The sequence below is a fragment of the Oculina patagonica genome, chromosome 10, assembly GCF_052425735.1.
Source record: "Oculina patagonica isolate OP01 chromosome 10, crgOcupat, whole genome shotgun sequence".
Lineage (NCBI taxonomy): Eukaryota > Metazoa > Cnidaria > Anthozoa > Scleractinia > Oculinidae > Oculina > Oculina patagonica.
The window spans coordinates 11,828,817-11,848,449 of record NC_135767.1 but is presented as its reverse complement, the minus strand read 5'-3'; the positions used below and the strand labels follow the sequence as shown (position 1 = coordinate 11,848,449).

Genomic DNA, 19,633 nt, shown 5'->3' with positions numbered 1-19,633 from the left:
CAAGCTAGCTCAGAATCGCTATGTTCGAGCAATGATGTCGCGAGTCACAATTTCCCTATCTTCGACGCAGACTGAAGAAGATAAAACTAGGAAATAGACTTTATGATCTCTTTGTTTCAAAATTAAATAGCCAAAAATTCCAATGAAATTAAACATGGTTCTGTTAAGAACATACTGTTCTCAGTTTTATCATGTTGTTATTCAAGTCTACAAAAAAATAAGTGTAAACACTGTTTTCACTATTACCTTTCGGCTGCCTAAAGCTTTGACGAAAGAGAAATCTTCTTCCAGTTCACACAGGTGGCTCTAAAGTTCTAGAATATAACAGAATTGTTAGGCTGTGAATATGGCATTTTCTTTAAAACATAATCTTATGTAAATAATTAATACATGCCTGAAACAAGGTTCTCGGCTTCAACTTGAAAACCTTAAGCTTTGGGCCACAGGTAGTAGGATTTCCTAAGTTTTTTAATTATTTAAACTTAACTATAGGGCAGTAAAACTGTTTATTTATTAGCACTTCAAGACTATAGCAATAAATATTCCGGAAGGATCAAAATGTCTTGAGTGAGTAACTTAGGAAGAGAGCAGAAGTTTCCTGGGTATTTCACAAATGCAGTTCAAAGTTGTTTTATTAGATTTATTGTCAATTCTCGACAGAAGAAAATTTCTAGAAAGCTTCTTACCTGATGAAATTCTCGAGAGATAAAAACATATCGTGACCGCCAAGAGGTCTCGATTAATCCAAAACTCCTTGACGTACTAAGCGAGACCTTGGCAGGCAGCTAATTATTCGTCTTTTGCTCTGTTTTTTCAAGTGCTCATCGTCAATTCTCCAAATTGGGGTTAATTTGCATCACGCTGGATGAAATGGCTTGCGAACGGGCTTATTTTCCAAACAACTGGACGCCACAGATAATCTTAAATCTTTTCTAGAACGGCTTTTAATATATGCTATCCGTGACACTACGATAATTCTGCGATAATTATTGTTTGGTCAGAAAACGTACCCTGAGGCTAATGAACTATTTTAAGCCATATTGTGGTTTAAATAAAATGACAATTTTTTCTTCTAGGCATTTTTTTTTTCTTTCAAGAAGTGACTTGCTGATCAACCGAAATTAATTTCAGATAAAACTTTTCGGACTTTATTTTTCCTTGATGCGCGCGCAATTTGTAATAAATAAGCGCTCGAACACGCTAGTGAGTAGAACAAAGCAATAAATTTTGTTCTATAAAAACGGACATAAATTCTAAAATTAACAACCGGACCGAGAAAGACCGTTTGCCTGTTAAATATGAGGATGCTGATAACAAGCAATACAAGTCTTTAAGCGAACACTTTACTGGAATATAATTTATGTCTTACCCTTGTCAAAACAAAAGAACGTTCACAAAAACATTTAAGAACATGAATTTCACCGTGTTGTTTTTATTCCGGTTTTCGCTAACATAAACTATAACTAAGGCCCGGTTCAGACGCCGATCTTTTCATGAGCCGAACCTAATTCCTTGAATTAAGTACATGAAAAGATCGGCGTCTGAATCAAATTAGAACGGCTATGTCACTTTGGAACGGCTCACCCGTTCTTCCCGCCTGGTTTGGCCGAGAATTTCGCCTGTGAAACGCCTTTGGAACGGCTTTGATTCAGACGCCGTACTTTTCATGTGCCGATCCTAATTCATAAATTATTAACATGTATTTTGCCAGCAGTTTACCTCAATCATTGGAACTGTATTAGGAACGGCCTCGGAACGGCAAAAAAGTACGGCGTCTGAATCAAGAGGCGTACTTTTGTCAATTTGGGTCGGTCCAAATTCGAATTATTTTACGGCGTCTGAACCGGGCCTAAGTCTCAGGTGCTTGTTCGACGTCGCATGCCATGCTCTCGCTTTTTTCGAGCAGTGAGTTCAGCCATAGTTGTTAAAAAATTCTCAAAACTGACAAAAAGGAAGTCAATGTGGTTTCAATAGGAGCACAGCGGATTTTGCTGTCGCAATTTAAGTCTACACAAGCAAAGTTTGTATTAAGTTGAGATTAGCTAAATGCAACTGTTAGAAAATGACGAAACAAGGCTCAAGCATTATTCAAACGTTAGTTTACCTTGGTTTGGCCGTCTCCTTGAACAAATGAAGTCTTTGTCCAGCTATAGTTTACACAGCCTTTACAGTTCTAGCAAGCAATAGAATTGTTATGATGTGAATATTGGCATTTTCCTTTTAAAAATAACTTCATGTTAATAATTTATACATGCCCGGAACACATTTTCTCGTCAACTTGGAAACGTTAACTCTGATGATTATTATTCACAACTACCGCTGTGTTTGTTTCGTCGAAGGACAGCTAGTAACTGTCAAATCTTCATCACCAGGTGGCCTTATCTTTATCATTTTCTGGCGCTGCAGTAAATTAAGCTTACCGTTTATCGCCAATCATCAACAAATGATAAAAGTGGTATTATTTTAGTTCGCTATTGCCACTTGTGTCACGAATTGAGTTATTAATATTAAGCTTTTATGCGTCTTTGCATAATTAGAATAGGAGAAAAAGAGAATTATTTACATGAATTCGTTACCGATTTTTGCTATCAATATCCTAGCGCCCGTTTTCGGTCGTCTTTTAGCCTTTTCCTCGTGCGTTGCTTCACATCGATTCAAAATTATTATTACTTCAGTGCTCTCATTCTATATTATATTGAAACAGACTCCTACGCAAGCTAAGACGGGCGGCGAACCCAGGTATCGCCTGCGTGTGGGAGATTATTTTAAGCCGAAGATAGCAAAAAGAAAAAATGTTTATACACGACATTGAAAACATATGCCTCCCCAAATACAGTTTGATGTCGAAAGAGCCCTACCGGTTTGTTCAATAGCTGGTAATGTTATCCATTTGCAATTGAGGCTGTCTTGAAGCTAAACCAGTTGAGAAGCTGACTCATCATTCGAAAACAATTAATCAACACTATATTTTATAATTAAATTAATAATAAGCACGTGGGTGCCGGATTGATTAGGAATTGCGAAAGAAGCACATTAGCTAATGGGTTCTTTAATTCATGGATCACACAGATGAGACGTGCTGATGCCAAAGACGCCAAAGGAATGCGCCAAGTTTAATAAGCGGTAAGATAAAAGATGAGGAAAAAACTGGTATCTTTGTTTGACATCATATAAATGAGCAACAAAAGTGCCGCGAGAAATTTTGAAAGTTCTGCTTAGTACGGGCAATAGAAAAAAACAAACATAAACATATCGGGGTCCACTGCATAAATTAAAATGCACCTACTTTAGGGTAAGTATATTCTGAATTCACTAACACGAGCCATTCAATGTTGAAAGTTCCTTTAGGATGAGTTGTGTCATATGATGCAGAATATATTTCTGTATCCTTGAAAATTCCGCCTTCCATGTAAACAGGCCCTTAAACATTGCTTCTTCAATTCAGAACCTGAACCACGCCAGATACAAAAAAACACTTAAATTAAAGCACCGTTTGGATAAAGCCAAAAGAATATGGAAACACCCCCCTATTGCAGGGGCTCGAGACCCCGAGGCAAAATATACATATATACAATCTATACAATGTGTGTCAATATATACTATCTATCTACAATCTGTAGACAATCTATCGAAATAAAAGGGTAGCGAAAAAGAGGGCGAACACGAAGATTAACTGACGTAGAATGAAAAACACCACCCGCCAAACGCCTAAATAGTCTTTAAACATCCCATGAAAGTCAACGAGCCTCCGCATTATCCCGCCCCTGTCTCTTTTGCTGAAAAGTTCATTATGTTAAAAAGTTAAGTGATCGAGTGTAAGCTCCCCCCCTTTAATGTTTAAACAGATTTTGGCTGTTCATACAGCTGCAGAGTAAACTATGTCCTAAGAAGATTAACTGGAAACTAGATTCCTGGGATCCTACCTTATACGTTCATGTTAATAAGACAAATGCTATGCATATGCGGATGCAGTTTAACTGATAGCCAATAATTGGTCAAAACTTTAACTGTCACCTGAGAAATGACGCATTTTTAACTGATTGACTGATTGTTTTTGTTTTTGTGTTTTGTTTTTTTTCAATCATTAAGCGTGTTCTAAGATAATTGTTTACACTCGTTGATATTCCACACAGTTTTGTTGGGATCTGAATATATTAAATTGAGTTTTTCTACCTCCCATTGTTAACAAAAAACGAAGAAAGTTTATTCAGTATCTACATGAAATTCCCTTAATTTTTGAGCAACAATAAAACAAAGTTATACGTCCCAGGTTAAATTATTCAGCAGCTTGGATCAAAAACGAGATTTACGCCGTTTGCAGTGCTTCGTAGATTACAAAAAAGGGAAACCAAACCGCAAATATTGCTTATTAGAAAGGAAGGAGAATCATGCAGTTACCTACATAAATTAAAATTCTCTAACGATCACATAGGACATTTTGACCTTAAAAAAGTATTTAACCAAACCAAAACGGTTCAAATCAAGACTACGCCACCTTGCCGATTACAAACTGCCATAAACAAATTCTCTTAAACACGAAAAACTGCTTTAGACTAACTTACATTCCATTTCTATTGCATTTATGTCGTGTAGAGGCGAATTTTGTGTACAGTTACCGTTTTTGACGACTCATTAAAGAAAAGTTTTAAATTTTTACGAGTACCCAAAGAACAACAAAAGAAAAACACAAAAAAGCGCTTTCAATTACAAATTCTAATCAAGTTCTAATCAACGGCTTTGAGCACACTACCGGCGTTGCGACTGATGAAGTGACTATTCCTGAAACGTCTCGCATCGAAAACTAAGCACTTAACAAGAAACTACTTCTTCACAACACCACAATACAAAGTGCTACACAGCACCGATCTATTATTTAACATTTACACAAATTGTAATAAACACAACAACGTCGCGGTTAATAGCGTCATCGCGTAAATTTAGAAATAAATTAAAGCCATTAAAAAATCTTAATGGGGAGCTTCTCTTATAGGCCTGCTTTATTGTAGACATTATATGAAGAAGGTATAAATGACCAGAGTTCCTTCAAGTATTATCTATAACTTTGAAACCATCTATCAGTTAAACATTAATTATGTTGAGCTCGAGGTTGTAGATTTTCTAAAAATCACAATTTATAAACTCGTCTACAACTAAATCTTTTTTTTTTTCGTACTTAATAAAACAAAATGAAATTAACGAAACCGAACGAAACAAAACCATTTGGGAAAGGTTTTAAGCACAGAATACAGCAGTGTTCAGAAAGCTGTCTTATACAACAGACTCACCTTGTCCAAAGCTTCCCTAAGACTGATTTTATCGTTTTACTTATTTAAACTGTCTTCTCAAATAGGACAGGAAGAAACTGTCTCGAGATAACTAGTCTCCTACCTAAGTAAGGGCAAACAAAATCAGAATTTGCATATGAAGAGACTTATTGAACTGTTTAGCAGTACTTGTACAATAGTCACAGTACAAAAGTTTGTTTAAGGAAGAGATTTGAAAAGAACACCTGCTACGGTAAGTTGTCAAATTATTCGTTAAAAAAATACCAATTAGCTCCATCATTGTCCGTTTGTATATTTTTTCTGCAGTTTGAGCTGTCATTCGACGGTTTTCTACAGAAATTTAAATATCAAAGATACATCAAAGTGTTCATGGTTTCTTAGGCAACACTTGTAGGGATAAATTTGAAATTGCATCATTTTTCTTCCGGTTAGGCCAACCGTACCGCGTCCACATTAAAACAGCGTTTTCGATCACCGAAAACGGAGCATTTCGAAAACGGTCTACAGAGTGGAGAGATTTGAAAACGTCGGCTAGGTGGTGTAGTGCGGACGTAGACTGTTCCCAGGTCTCTATTTTTTCGTATTTTTTCGATCGATGAGCGCGGGGAACGAACGATGAGAGAACTGGACGCCTTCAGCGCAAAACAGTAGGCGCGATGGGGGTGGGGAGAGGGGAGCGAAAAAAACAATTTCTTTCGCTCCTTTCGCTCGCTCCCACCACCCTCCCCCTTCCTTCGAGCTTCGCGCTTGCGCTCGCTTTGCTGGCCTATTCTTTCAGTTTTTTGTGTTGAAAAATAGAGAGGTTGTGGACAGTCTAGTGTGGACGGCGAAAACGGAGCTTTTCGAAAAGGCTGACGTCAAATAGTCATGTGTTCTCTGCCAAAAACAGAAGGCTTAATTAGCTTTACAATAGCTCTGTTCGTGCGTTGCAACGTTGCGTGCGATATAGCGTAGCATTTCCAAATTTATCCGAATCAGTGTGAACGGAAAACATTTTATCCGTTTTTGAGGCGAGAACTCCGTTATTAAATTTATCCGGATCAGTGTGGACGGGGCCTTAATTAACGGTGCACGCAACGGTATCACACTCAGCTGGAGCAAAAAAGAATCACCATTCACCGATATCCTAGAGGTCGTTTTCCTTTTTATCCAGGTTTTCACAAGATTGCTAAATCGTAAACACGTTTGACAATTTCTTCACTTCATGATCACACTATTCCCGATGTTCATATTGGTTCTTTACTGAGTTGAAGTCCATTGCGAAAAAACACAGCACCGCGACGTCGATTAATGCGGTGATCTTTAATTATGGTCCAACACGTAAAAACTGAAATGAGGATACAATAACCAACTGCGCTAAACTACAGCTTAATTAATCCGAGGTATAATATAATAAAGATCACTTAAGCTGCTTGATAAATTATTGCATAACAAAGAAACTGATTGCTAGTGAAATCACTGTATTTGAGGCAAATAAAAAACGATTGACAAACTAGGAACAATTACAAGTCAATAGCATAATAATGTGCATACCTCTATCCCGATCTTGGGGCGAACAACGGACGCAGCAAAACAGAAATATCACAAGAAAACTGAAGAATTTCTGGTGCTATCGTTAAGCCGGCAACTGAAGGCACGAGATCGTACTACGCTTCACTGCACATGACTTGTGCCGTAACCGCAAATAATGTAACGCAAAAGTAACGCCATACGACAGCTACAAAAAGATTTGTAGTTAGAGCTGGCAATTTGATTACTATTTTTTTTTTGTTTTTTTATCTTCAGTCAAGAACATTCTCAATTCAGAATTGACCTACGGCCAATGATGTGGATTTTTATCTTAATATATTTAGCACCCTGGTAACGCTGAAGTTACAGATAATCAATAAGTTATCAATCAACTTTTTCTACGCCAATAATCAAAAGTACAATCATTATGTTTAGTAGTTTACAATGGTAGGATATACTAATTTTTGAAAGGCCTGTATTTTCTATGTACACTTTTTGTGACTTAGGCTTGGTCAATTCATTTCCATGCAACGCTACGATCAACACAGAGAGACAGAGAGTATTCCATGCAGGGGCGGATCCAGGATTTCAAAAGGGGGGGGGGGGGTGGATGGCAGACCATTAGGGCCTAACCCTAACCCTAAGTGGCGCTAGACGGCGAAACGTGGCGTAACAACAACCAGACATGAGCGAGAGCTAATTTTTCTTTCTTTATTTATTTTCTATTTCAAATAAAGTGACATTTCGATTTTTTTTACTGAAAAATGGGGGGTGGATATCCACCCTATCCACCCCCCCCCTCCCTGTATCCGCCCCTGCCATGCATTCTCGTCCACATAAACCGCGGTTATTTTGATCAACATCAACGCCTCTCTCCGACGCTAACTTTGTTTGAGCCGCAAAGTCAATTTTCCTTTGATTCCTTTAACTTTCCTTTGTTTTGGACTTTGGACAAATTTAGGATGGCTTGTAGTCGCAATTCCTGGTGTTAACCTAAAGCATAATGACATTAGCTTCTGGGCCAAAAAAAAAATATGCTATTACGCATGTACTAAGAACAAGTATTTGGGGACAAATTCGATCTTTTTTTCAAATAGACAGTGTCACGAGAAGTCTTCCAAGCTTTTAGTGTAAACTATGCTAGTACTGTGACGGCACAGTCGCTGGTCAACAGAAATAACCTTAAAATATAAAGGCTTAAATGGAATTTTATGTGATTTTCTTCCAAGTAACACTGTCAGGCTTAAAAAGGTCGGCCCGACTTTTTTCAAGTTTTAGACCTTGTTTCTTCCTAGCCATCAATAGCCACAACACTTTTTAACATTTTTCATGACCAGTACAGTACGTCTTAGAAGGCAGGCCATTATAAGTGGATTTCCAACTAATACCAACACCTCCACTGGCTTTCAAGACCTCCACTGAATCTTGTGATACTGCCCATTTAAAGGAGAAGTTCACTCCAGAATGGCTATTTATTTTCTTTACGCCAATAAAAAGTTTACACAAAGATACCAAAATTTCAGCCTCCATCGTTCGCCATAACCCTACGAAATCTTACCCAAAACTCGACAACTGAACGCCGCCATCTTGGAGCTGGTAATGTATGCGTGACGCCAAAGAGCTCAGCCTGACATTTGGCGGGAAAATTTTAATAGTCAAAACTCCTTGTTTTTTGTATTTCTTGGAGCTCTGTTTGAGCAAAATGGAGCTGCAAAAAGAGGCATTTTGACAAACAAAAGCCGCTACGAAGAAACAAGGAGTTTTGAGTATTTAAATTTTCTGCTGAGCTGAAATTTTTGTGAATAACATATCTTTGTATAAACTTTTCATTGGCGTAAAGAAAATAAATGGCCATTCTGAAGTGAACTTCTCCTTTAAGAAGCTGCCAGTCGTTTTGATTGTGGTCCGAATTTAAAAACAAAATATTTCGTTTCCTTATCGGGTTAAAAGCTGCTGTTAAGATTGCTAGGAGGTTGGCAGATATGTTGGTGTATATAGCTTCTTCATCTGTTGTCGATGTCTGTTTGTTTGTATTTTTGTCTCTACAACTGCTTAACACATTCTCTCATTTATTTTCCCATGCATGTCAATAACCAAATTATTCTCATGGGTATATATCCATATTTTTAGTGTCTAAATAACAAAACTAACATATCAGCAGCTTTCCAAAACTTACAAGAATGTCCAAAAAGTCTTGAGATATCGCGATCGAGCATCATTTCTCTTATCAGTAACAAAATGAACGAATCGTATCTTTAACTGCTAGCCTAACCTCTCTAATCTTCCAGCAGTAAAGAAACGGGTTTAGAGATGAGTTCACAAAAACTAAAGTTACCGCAATCCCCCAGACTGTGTCGAGAAATAATGTTAGGCCGCGGAAAGAAATAACAGCTACAACTATAGTGTATGGAAGATAACAAACGGTTAATGTCAACTGTACCCACAATGCACTAGATACTGTTTTCTTGTACCGTGCTATGTTTATGCCCATTCCTCCTCCGTTTGCACTCCCTTGATCAACGTTCATTTGCATTTGTACTTGATTCTGATGATGATGTATTCTCATAATGATCTTCGTGTAACAGAATCCTGATGTCACCAAATTTCCAAGGCATACTGCCACTGCTGCAAAGACCTTAATTTTGTCGATCGTGTACGTTGGCGAAGAAAATGACACAAACGCAATATCCAGCAACCAGTAAAAGATTACCACAGCTAACGTGCGTTTGAACGTTACAATCTGTCTGTATCTCAACCCTAACAGTAGAGCGAGAAGTCTGTCCACACTTATCGCTGTGGAAGTCATTAATGATACCAGGCACAAAATGCTTGAGCTAACAGTTGATAGGGTTGCAGAATATACGCAAAGATCATTTCGCTGATGTTCCTTCGTGGTGATAAGTGACAACAAATATATTACGTAGAGCGGCTGCGAAACGAGGCCAACCAAGAGATCCGTTGTGGCCAGGCAGCGAAGCAAGAGCTTCGATGGCGGATGAAGTAGTGAATCTCTGCGAAGAGCGTAGAGGATTAGTCCGTTCCCTATAGATGCTGTGAGGAAGAGCAGAATGTTTAGGACCAAGAGAAATATGGTATAGAATACTTGTACTTCATTCAAAGCCGCAACGCAAAGTCCAGCTTCAACTGCAGAATGTCTTCCACCTTCAGTAAGGTTTGCCATTTTCAACTTTTAGAACGTGACTATTCAAGACAGCTTTGCCATACGTTCTTATCAACATGCCAGGCGCGTAGGAGGGGGGGTTCGAGGGGTTCGAACGAACCCCCTTTGGAGGTCAATAATGGAGGACTGAAAACACAAACTGATGATTTTCAGCTTTTAGCAAATAGTGGGTGATGGAAAGCAAACTTTGAGTGTTGCAGCTTTTAAATTACCGTGCAAAAAAAAAAACGCTAAAAATAACGGGAAAGTATGAAATTGTTAGGAGAATAGGCTCTCCTCTCAAGTATGATATGCCTGTCGATCTGGACGAAATTGTCAATCTATTTCAAGGCCTCTACCCGAGGATGATGCAGTTGTCAAGTTTGCTTTACGAATATTCCTGTAGCGAATTAGTAAGTAAGTGGCCTCAATACATCCTAGTGACCTTAGCCTACTCTGGGACCCAAAATCGCCCAAAGTCGCTCTAAGTATAGATATTTTCTGTAACAATGCTTTATGGTGAACCATGATGATTCCCATGTACATGTATACCACAACTGTACTTAGGTCGGTCAACTAAAATTGCCTAAAAGGTCATCTAAAATTGCCTAAGTCGCTCAAAATCGCCCAAAGTCGCCTAAAGTCGCCCAAAATCGCCTTAAATCGCCCGTAATTTTGGACAAAATAAGCTAAAATCGCCTAAAGTCGCTTTAAGTCGCCCAAAGTTTCGGCGACTTTGGGTCCCAGAGTAGGCCTTGACCTAGTATTATATGCAGTCAAAATAATCTCATCGTTGAAAAATATTTCCTTAACAGGCGTTCGGGATTTGATAAATGGGGTATCAATAGACGAAAGGCAGGGAATACAATTTCGGGGGACCCAGGTGATACGTGTATTTAGTGCATATTGACGCTGCTTTTAGTACATTGACGGTGGAGCCGGGAGGTGGGGGGCTTAAGCTTTTACCCTGAGATGCCTTTGCAGCATACGTCAAGCTTTTGTAAAACGTTTAGTATACTAAGCCAGTATGTATGTATGAATGTATCAATTCAACAAAACGCCGGTAATATTGTTGTTATGACTAAAAATACCTGTTATTTTTAAAACACTCCATCGAGTTTGAAATATTGACGTGCACAATGCTCAGGGCCTCTAGATTTCATAATATTATGGGGGGGGCATGTCCCGAGACCCCCTAGAGGCTCGCGCCTTCGGCGCTCGTATTTAATAACCCCATAATAAATATTCCTGTCAATACGAACACCCTTCCAAAAACCTCAGCTACGCGCCTGCATGCATGGGTAAATAAATCAATTGAAAAATTTAGGCAGCTCACGTTCGTGATACGTGGGCCTGAGAGTAAAATAATATATGTTGAAACAAGATATAAAATAAACAAGCAAAAATAAAGTTGATTATATGGTTGTGGACTCAACAGTCTCAAATGATCGATTTGTTTGAATATTTTTCAACAGCAACGACATTAGCGAGGCATTACGGGAATAATTAAAGGCACGTATTAAGTTACAAGACGGACGTGATCATCATACTAAATCTGCAGATCAAGCTGTATTTATCCTGTGTGCACAAAAAAAAAATGTTTGAACCTTGTACAAGCAATGTTAATTAAAACTGTCAAACTTTAAGCAAAAAATCAATCAAAGCCATTAAAGCCATTATACCTGTCTAAATACGTATTAGGCATTATCACCATCATCGTATCCGTGTCTTCAACTGAGATTCGTCTTTAAAGAAAGTGGAAAGATCTATCGATCTCAGTAAGAGGGCCATTGCAAGGCAAAGCGTGGAGCCAATCGACTCGTTCGATTCTGCTAAACAAAATACGTTTTGAGATCCATTTCGCATAAATCAGAGTAAGATCCTCAATGCTAATTAAATAAAATTCCAAAGTTTAAACAAAAAAGCTCCATTTAGTTATAATTAAATACTGTTTCTGAAGCTTCACTAAAAAGTTTTAATGAAACTACTCCCTAACATAAACTTGCAAAACAAGGCATTATCACTCCAAAATGCACTGCTGTTCCGTTGATATACTGTAATTTGCGTAATTTATTGCAGTCCTCACTTTTAAGCTACGCAAGGGAACACTGACTTGGAACACTTTCACAGTACTTTCTGCTTTGTTACTAAAACCAAATTTAAAGCTGAATTTCGAAGACACAAAAAGGCACCGCAAAACAATTTATACACCGGTACCCTGTCCCTGGTCATTTACATCAAATTATAGATTGGTTCGGTTTCAGACCTCGGACCAAAATGGCCGCCACTCAAGCAACGACACAAACAAGCAGACATATTAACCTCCTCAGGGGACGGAAGAAGAGGATCGTCTGAGCGAGGTGGGCAGGTATACACAGCTAAGTTCAACTTTGATCGGTCACTTACTTGATGCAAAAGCCGCTCGAGAGCGCAGAAAAAAAAAGAAAAAAACGTATATTCAGCTTTTTACGTAAAGAAAACCGTAGAAAACCAAACACGATATTACAAGAAAGATGCATCAACACAACGAAGAAGTTAATTTACATTTGCAGTTCTAGTTATATCAACGTAAAAGATAATTATATGTTTTAATCTATTAAACGAATAAACAAGAAATAAAATTGCTTCACTTATCTATGTTTTAATCTATTTAGATTTTATTTGATTTTAATCTACTGGGGATATTATTTCGTTGCCGACTTGATCATAATGTTTGCTTTTGGCTTTAACACTTTGGCGTATGCCATTTGAAGCTGTCACATTTCCCATGCTGTTTTTGACATCAATCCTGAACATGAGTATTTCCCAATCGACGTGTTAAAACGCGCTGACTGTTTTTTTTTTTAATATTTTCTTTGTGATTTTAAAAACGTCCAGCGTATGATCAGAAAATATTAAAACTCAGGAGAAGATGGCAGAGTACACCATCTCCACTCACTCTTGACGTGCGTCGGACGGTGGACTTTACCTAACAACCCCTTCCTCCTCGTTATGAATTTATGAATGTATATATGTTTTCCTCGCGCAGAAAATAGCTCGGAAAGTCGGCATAATAGCAATCAATTAACCCTATTCAGACCGGGGGGGGGCTTTTGAGGCCCGCGCTGACTTTGAACTTTTATAACTTTTTTAAGATTTAACCAAACGCTGCCAAACTTTCTGAGTTTTCCTAAAATTTATCTGGCAACAATTTGGTAGGGTTGGTTGATGTGTCAGGAACTTGACATCACCATGGCAACGGCATTTTGACAGGCATGTTTTCCCAAATTTGTAATTTTGCGTGTTTCTGTTAATAAAAATCAACTTAAATGAAATTATTTTTACATTTTTACGGGTTTAAAGCACATTTTTATTTATTTTGAGTAATTTGCAGTGATTTTGGGTGGTTTTCTGGCATTTTGGAAAAATTTTGAAATCCAAGATGGCGGATCCAAGATGGCGGCTGTTTTGACATCATGATGTAATTGTCACGTGATGTGACGTCACCATCCCACGTGACGTATACCAAAAGAAAGAGTTTCGGACATACAATACATCCTATAAGTTTCATGGGGATTGCTTAAATATTCTGGAAGTTACATAGGGGGGGGCTTCCGAAGCCCCCCCCCGGTCTGAGAAGGTCAAAAAAAGCCCGGTCTGAATAGGGTTAAATGCCATTTTTTTCATTTATTTTCTTTATTGATTACATGTTAGATTGTTTGTTTTTTTCGTGATTAATTTGACACAATGTCATTTCCGCCATCTGTGGATCCTATATTTACTTATCAAAAAACAACGTAGCACCAGAACCGCCGTGGAATATGGATGACAAAAACGCTCGTGGTGACGAGAATACGTTTAAATTTTTGTTCTGTTATGCCTCGCCAGTACGCAATGCACATGTGGCTGATCTAGTAATCCCTTTAGCTCTAAACATTTTACTGGCTATTAGTGCAACTGTGGGAAATACTCTGATCCTAGTTGCGTTGAACAAGGTATATTCGCTTCATCCGCCATCAAAACTGTTGTTTCGTTGTTTGGCCGTCACCGACATCCTGGTTGATCTCGTTTCGCATCCACTACACGTTCTTTATTTGGTGTCTGTAATGATGATGGGTGACCAAGGGGTTAAATTGTGCCTCTATACTTCATACTTCACAGTAACCACCTCCACAATTCTGTACGGAGTCTCGCTATTGACATCAGCGGCCATAAGTGTGGACAGACTTCTGGCTTTGTTACTTGGGTTGCGATACAGGCATGTTGTAACGTTCAAGAGAACCTTGGCAGTTGAACTTTGCTTCTTGTCGCTGAGCATCCTTCTTGCTTCTGTGTCATTTTGGAAATTTACTATGCACAAAAGTGTAAGCTATATAGCCATATCAATTGCTGTAGTTTCTCTTCTAACCTCGGCCTTTTGTTACTCAAAAATTGTCTTGACTCTCCGCCACCATCAAAATCAAATTCACGAGCATACAAATGGTGCAAGGTTTCTACCTAATATAGCACGCCTAAAAAAGATTTTATATAGTGCACTATGGGTACAAGGTACATTAGAAGCTTGTTATATTCCGTTTATTGTTGTTACTACAATTGTTATTTTTAACACAAGTGGGCGATCCACAACGCTTTATACTGCTTGGGAATTCACGACAATCTTAATTTTCTTAAGCTCGTCTCTAAACCCATTTTTGTACTGCTTCAAGATCCGTGAAGTTAGACAAGCGGTAAAATCCACAATACGACAAATGTTCTGTTCATCAAATTAGGTTTGGGGAGAAGGGGATCGGCTTTATAAAGCGGCTGCCAAATTTGGCATTGCAATTTTATTCTGTTATAAATTCCCATATTGTTAGTACATGTATATAAAAGGTACGTTGATATTTTTCCTATAAGCACATAATAAGCAGCACACGTTTTCAGTCCGTATTGACTTGATTCTTTAATATCAGCACCAATCATTAGGATACAAATTATGAGACGGAATCGAGCCATTAGAGGGATATCCAGTTTTCAAGATAGCAATTTTATCCGTATCAACCTCTTTAATTATGCATGTAATACAGTTAACCTATCGACAATAAAATGTCGGGTAGCAAAACTTGTATATACTTGTAAACCACGGGGAAATGCCAAATATTCAACAAATTTCCAAAACTCCCATAAATCATTGTGGCAGAGGGTAAACAATATTATTATATGGAGGAGAGTGTTTTACTGGGAACTAAACCACTCGTAGTTTTCATACGCCACTCCATCCGGGACCCGAGTGGCGTATTTTCCGTATGTCACGCTTTCGAGTGTCATATCGTTCAATGACGTCACGATTCCCGCCTTTTCTACTTTGTTGAATGAACTGAATGCGTCGTTGCCTCAGTGTTTAGAATTATGGCGGTGGCAAGCAGGTTTGTTTTGCTAAACGATGAACAAGTGAAAGAGTTTTCCGAAAGCTTCGACAACGAAAACACGAAAAAGAAGACCTTGTACGATTTAAAGGTTTTCAAAGAATTTCTCGACACTTGCGACGAGAAGAGAGAGATTGAGGATATTGCGCCTGTGGAGCTGCAAGACTGATCATCAAAAAATTTGTTCTCGCTGTGCGAAAGAAAAATGGTGAAGAGTACGAACCCTCGTCAATCAGGGCGTTCATACAAAGCATCGACCGGCATCTTCGAAAAAACAATTATGGATTTTCCGTCCTCAACGACAAAGAGTTTCATGAGGTTTAAGATATTTTAAAGAAGAAACAAAAACAGTTAAAATCCGTGGGCAAAGGAAACCGGCCAAACGCAGCGGATCCGTTGTCGGATGAAGACATCGCCACTTTTTACAGCCGTGGAGTTCTAGGAATTCACTCTCCTAGAGCTCTATTAAATACCCTTTGGATGAACAACTGTACATTCTTTGGTATGAGGTCAGGGAAAGAGCAGAGGGACCTTTGCTGGGGCGATTTGCAGTTAAAAACAGATTCGGAGGGAAACCGCTTCATCGAATTCAACAAAGAAAGACAAACAAAAACGCGTACCGGTGAAAACCCTCAAAATATCAGAGAGAAGAAACCTCAAATGTACGAAAACAAGAGCAATGCAGATCGCTGCCCTGTCAATGCCTTCTTGGCCTACAAAGATCATCGGCCCGCTGTCATGATGAGCGATGAATCACCTTTCTATCTTGCTGTTAACATCGAAAGGCCGAAACTCGGTCAAATGTGGTTCAAAGAGGGTCCTGAAGGGGGGTCCTAAATCCCAGTTCCCAGCCCAATTTTGGTCCAAATCCCAGTTCTCAGGCATTAAATCCCCGTTCCCAGGCTAATTTTGGTCGAAATCCCAGTTCATAAACAAAAAAATAAAGTAAAAGACAGGTCTGCACGGACTCCCCATGTGCCTTGTGGTCGCCGGTCTATGTTTTTAAAGGATTCACATTCGATCCTCAACCCTAACGGTCTATCTATAAAAAGGTCACAAAACATTCTACTGCCGGGAATAGAACTGAGAACACATTTCTACCTCAACAGCTGAAGAGAATCGCGAAGACTCGAAACCGCCAGGACTGTTAGCCACTGTAAAAAGTTGCAGAAATATTTGTCGTTCACGACTCTCTGACATAATACCTCTAAACAACGGTGTCGAAGACAGAGGCGGCGGCGCGTAGCGTTTTGGAACGTGGAGAGGGGGGGGGGAGGGGGGGGGCTGAGACTGTCCCAAAAAACTCGACAGGTTATCATATTGGAGCAATTTTTTTCCGTTCTATCAACCTTTGTTGTTTGAGTTTTTCTTACACTGCAGATTTCCGATGAATCTCCGATTGTTGTTCGAAGTCCATACAAACGTTTCCGATCATTTTGGAACTATTATGAAGGTAAACGAAGTTTTCCAGGGATGTCCAAGGACGTTTCAAAGATGTTTCACCTCACTTACGAGACGGAATAGCTTGACAAACCTATTTTACGCTGTGTTTGCGATATTTTTGGCACCAAAACGTGGGGGGGGGGGGGGGGGGGGCTGCGTGCACCCACCAAATTTTCGTTTTGGGGGGGCCACAGCTCCCCTTCCCCCCTGCTCCGCCGGTTATGGAAGATTATCACGACATCGCACCACCAAAGACGACGGTCGTGCCAGTGACGAAAACTACGACCTTGACATGTCTGACCTGACAATTTTGTTGAATTAAATGAGAGCATTGGAGCCTTATACAAAATTAATGCTGAAAACAAATTTTAAAAAACCCTCCGATCAGCTCTTTTTTTAATAAACGGCATGCAGTGCATGCAGAGGCGATGACGTTTCCCAAGGGGGTCTTAGCTAATTTTCAGGAAAATAAACGTATACTAAATAAAAGTAGCTGACAATTTCTGTGTTGAATGATTGTTCAACAAAAAGTTGCGTTATTTTGTAGTGTGACATTCAATATACGATATTCAATACTTCTCGCGAGCGACAGTAAGGTCAAGCGTTTCCATTGTATTAGTAAATGTAGAGATGTGATCATGTCTGTTCACTGAATTCAATAAAACTCGCAAATACATAATTTATCTCTTTCGTTCATACTTTGCATCAGTCCTTTCTAATTTTCCAGGCGTATTTTGCTTCGTGTTTTTTGCAGCGATTTCTTGTTAACTCATTCGGTTCTATTGAGTCCTATTGATCGGTCGATCGCAACAGAATCGAAACAGAAAGTGGTACAAATTCCGCCCACTGACTCTGGCATAAGGCTTGACTGACGTCATCGCCTAAAAAGGGTAAATCCTTTTAATACATGCTTGTGAGAGAAAAAATATAATTTGAAGGCGCTAATGCGACGCCGGCGACCACAAGGCACATGGGGAGTCCGTGGAGACCTGTTTTTTACTTTATTTTTACAAAGAAGTGAAATCCCATTCCCATTTTTGTCTCGTGTCGTCATGACGACGTTGTCATGACGACACGAGATAATTGTACAGGGGGATATTTTCCCGCCATGTCAATATTTTTCCCGCCATGTCAACATTTGCTTTGTGAGGCCGCGGAATTTTCCCGCCATGTTATGAAATTCCGGCGGCATCCGATCACAAAACAAATGTTATCAAAGAATAATTGTTTCTTTACAATGGTCGCAACTAAAGCGCTGGTTTATCAAACAGTAAGTTAGGAGTATTTATTGTAAAGGGCTTATTATGTAAAAATACAGGCACGCTATAAAAAAGAGATGACGTTTTTTTCTGAACTTGCAGCAAACGAGCAAATTTTAAGTGGTCTAACAGGCAATAAAAATGGAACAGAAATAAGGCCCCTTTTAGCTGGCAACAGTGCCTATCCGCTAACGAACTGGCTAGTGAAACCCTACCCGGACAGAGGACGCCTGACTCAGGAGCAGCGAAAGTTTAAAACCTAAAGTTCGGTGCGCTACGATCTGTAGTGGAACGAGCATTTGGCATGTTGAAAGTTCGTTGGAGAATTGCGTTGAAAAAGGTTGAACAAATCAAAAGCCCTCTGGGCTTAGTGTCTCGTGTCACTTTTTAGAGTTTATTTAAAAAAAGAGATCGCTTTTCACGTCTATTTATTGCTTGTAAAGTTGATCAGTTATATAACTCCAATAACAGCAGAAAAAGATGACAGACATTGCACTGTATTGCACTTTGGTTCACTAAGCATACATTCTACTGTATACTTATACTATGACTTCCATGTGCTTTCTTCACGCTATATGAGATATCGCTTTGGGTGTTTATTCGTGAACGCTTAGCCTGTTAAGTGATAATGACATGCGAGTGGTGATGATTTTGTTAATTCTTATAACCTCTTCTCCTGATTTAGTATTGATATTGTGAGGAGAAATTTGGTTTTGGTCACTCTTGAGCCGGTCTTAATGTTTTTGTAACGCCAAAGCTACAACGCAGCGGCTGATGAACGTGTAAATTACAGTCATTTTCTTCGCTATTTAAATCTACTGAATGAAATATTTTGCTAGGTTCTGCTTAATAGAAAACATTCGATCTTGCTTGACATGTGATTCCGCGCGAACGTACGCAATAAACTATGTAGTAGTGTTTAACTCGCACAAATCTCACTTTTAAAGAGAGACTTTAACTTCTACACAGAGCTTACTATGCTGTACCATAACTGATCATAACTTTAAAATGGTTGGGTATTCAATCGACTAACGATTCAAACGATTCAAACCTTTTGTTCAAACGACATGTGTTATGTGTGCAAGATTAACTTTGACATTCAATCCCGACCAACTAATTGCTTAGATTACAATCCCTCTTTAACCCCGATACAATCTGTTGCCGCGGCTAAATTTAAAAAAAGTTGTCTACACAAAGATAAGAACAATGCTTACCGATCGAACAACTGATATTTACATCGTCCTCTCTTTCAGCAACATTTTTACCATATCTGCTATATTCCACGACTGTAATCTCTATAAATACAGTTGTTACAGTAAATATCCCGTTGAAACATCCACCATTTTCCTACGCTTGGTAAACAGAAATGATTTTCAACTACTTTCCAAAACTCTCAAGATAAAATAATAGATATCAAATGAAAGCACGCTATTCTTTAAATTGGCAACGTGAAGCTGTTATTCTGATACATCTCACAATTGCACAAATTAAAACTTTACAAGCGACCACAAGACAAGACACTCCAAAGAGATTTTAGAGCTTCATGTTAAAAACTGCTTTTCTCGCTCAATTTAAGTTGCGGTATACTAGCGT

The 19,633-nt window shown here is 38.8% G+C and overlaps 1 protein-coding gene and 1 long non-coding RNA gene across 2 annotated transcripts; both read right to left on the bottom strand.

Moving 5' to 3' along the window:
• Window positions 1-1,455: 1,455 nt before the first annotated feature.
• LOC144628262 (uncharacterized) lies at window positions 1,456-3,006 on the bottom strand. The gene is made up of 2 exons (XR_013566227.1): window positions 2,859-3,006; window positions 1,456-2,173 (listed from the first exon to the last, which is right to left on the bottom strand). It is a non-coding gene; the product is annotated as an uncharacterized LOC144628262 (long non-coding RNA).
• Window positions 3,007-9,021: 6,015 nt separating this feature from the next.
• LOC144667236 (histamine H2 receptor-like) lies at window positions 9,022-9,975 on the bottom strand. Its single transcript, XM_078528637.1, has one exon. The coding sequence runs from the start codon at window positions 9,973-9,975 to the stop codon at window positions 9,022-9,024; it is 954 nt and encodes a 317-aa protein (XP_078384763.1).
• Window positions 9,976-19,633: the final 9,658 nt, after the last annotated feature.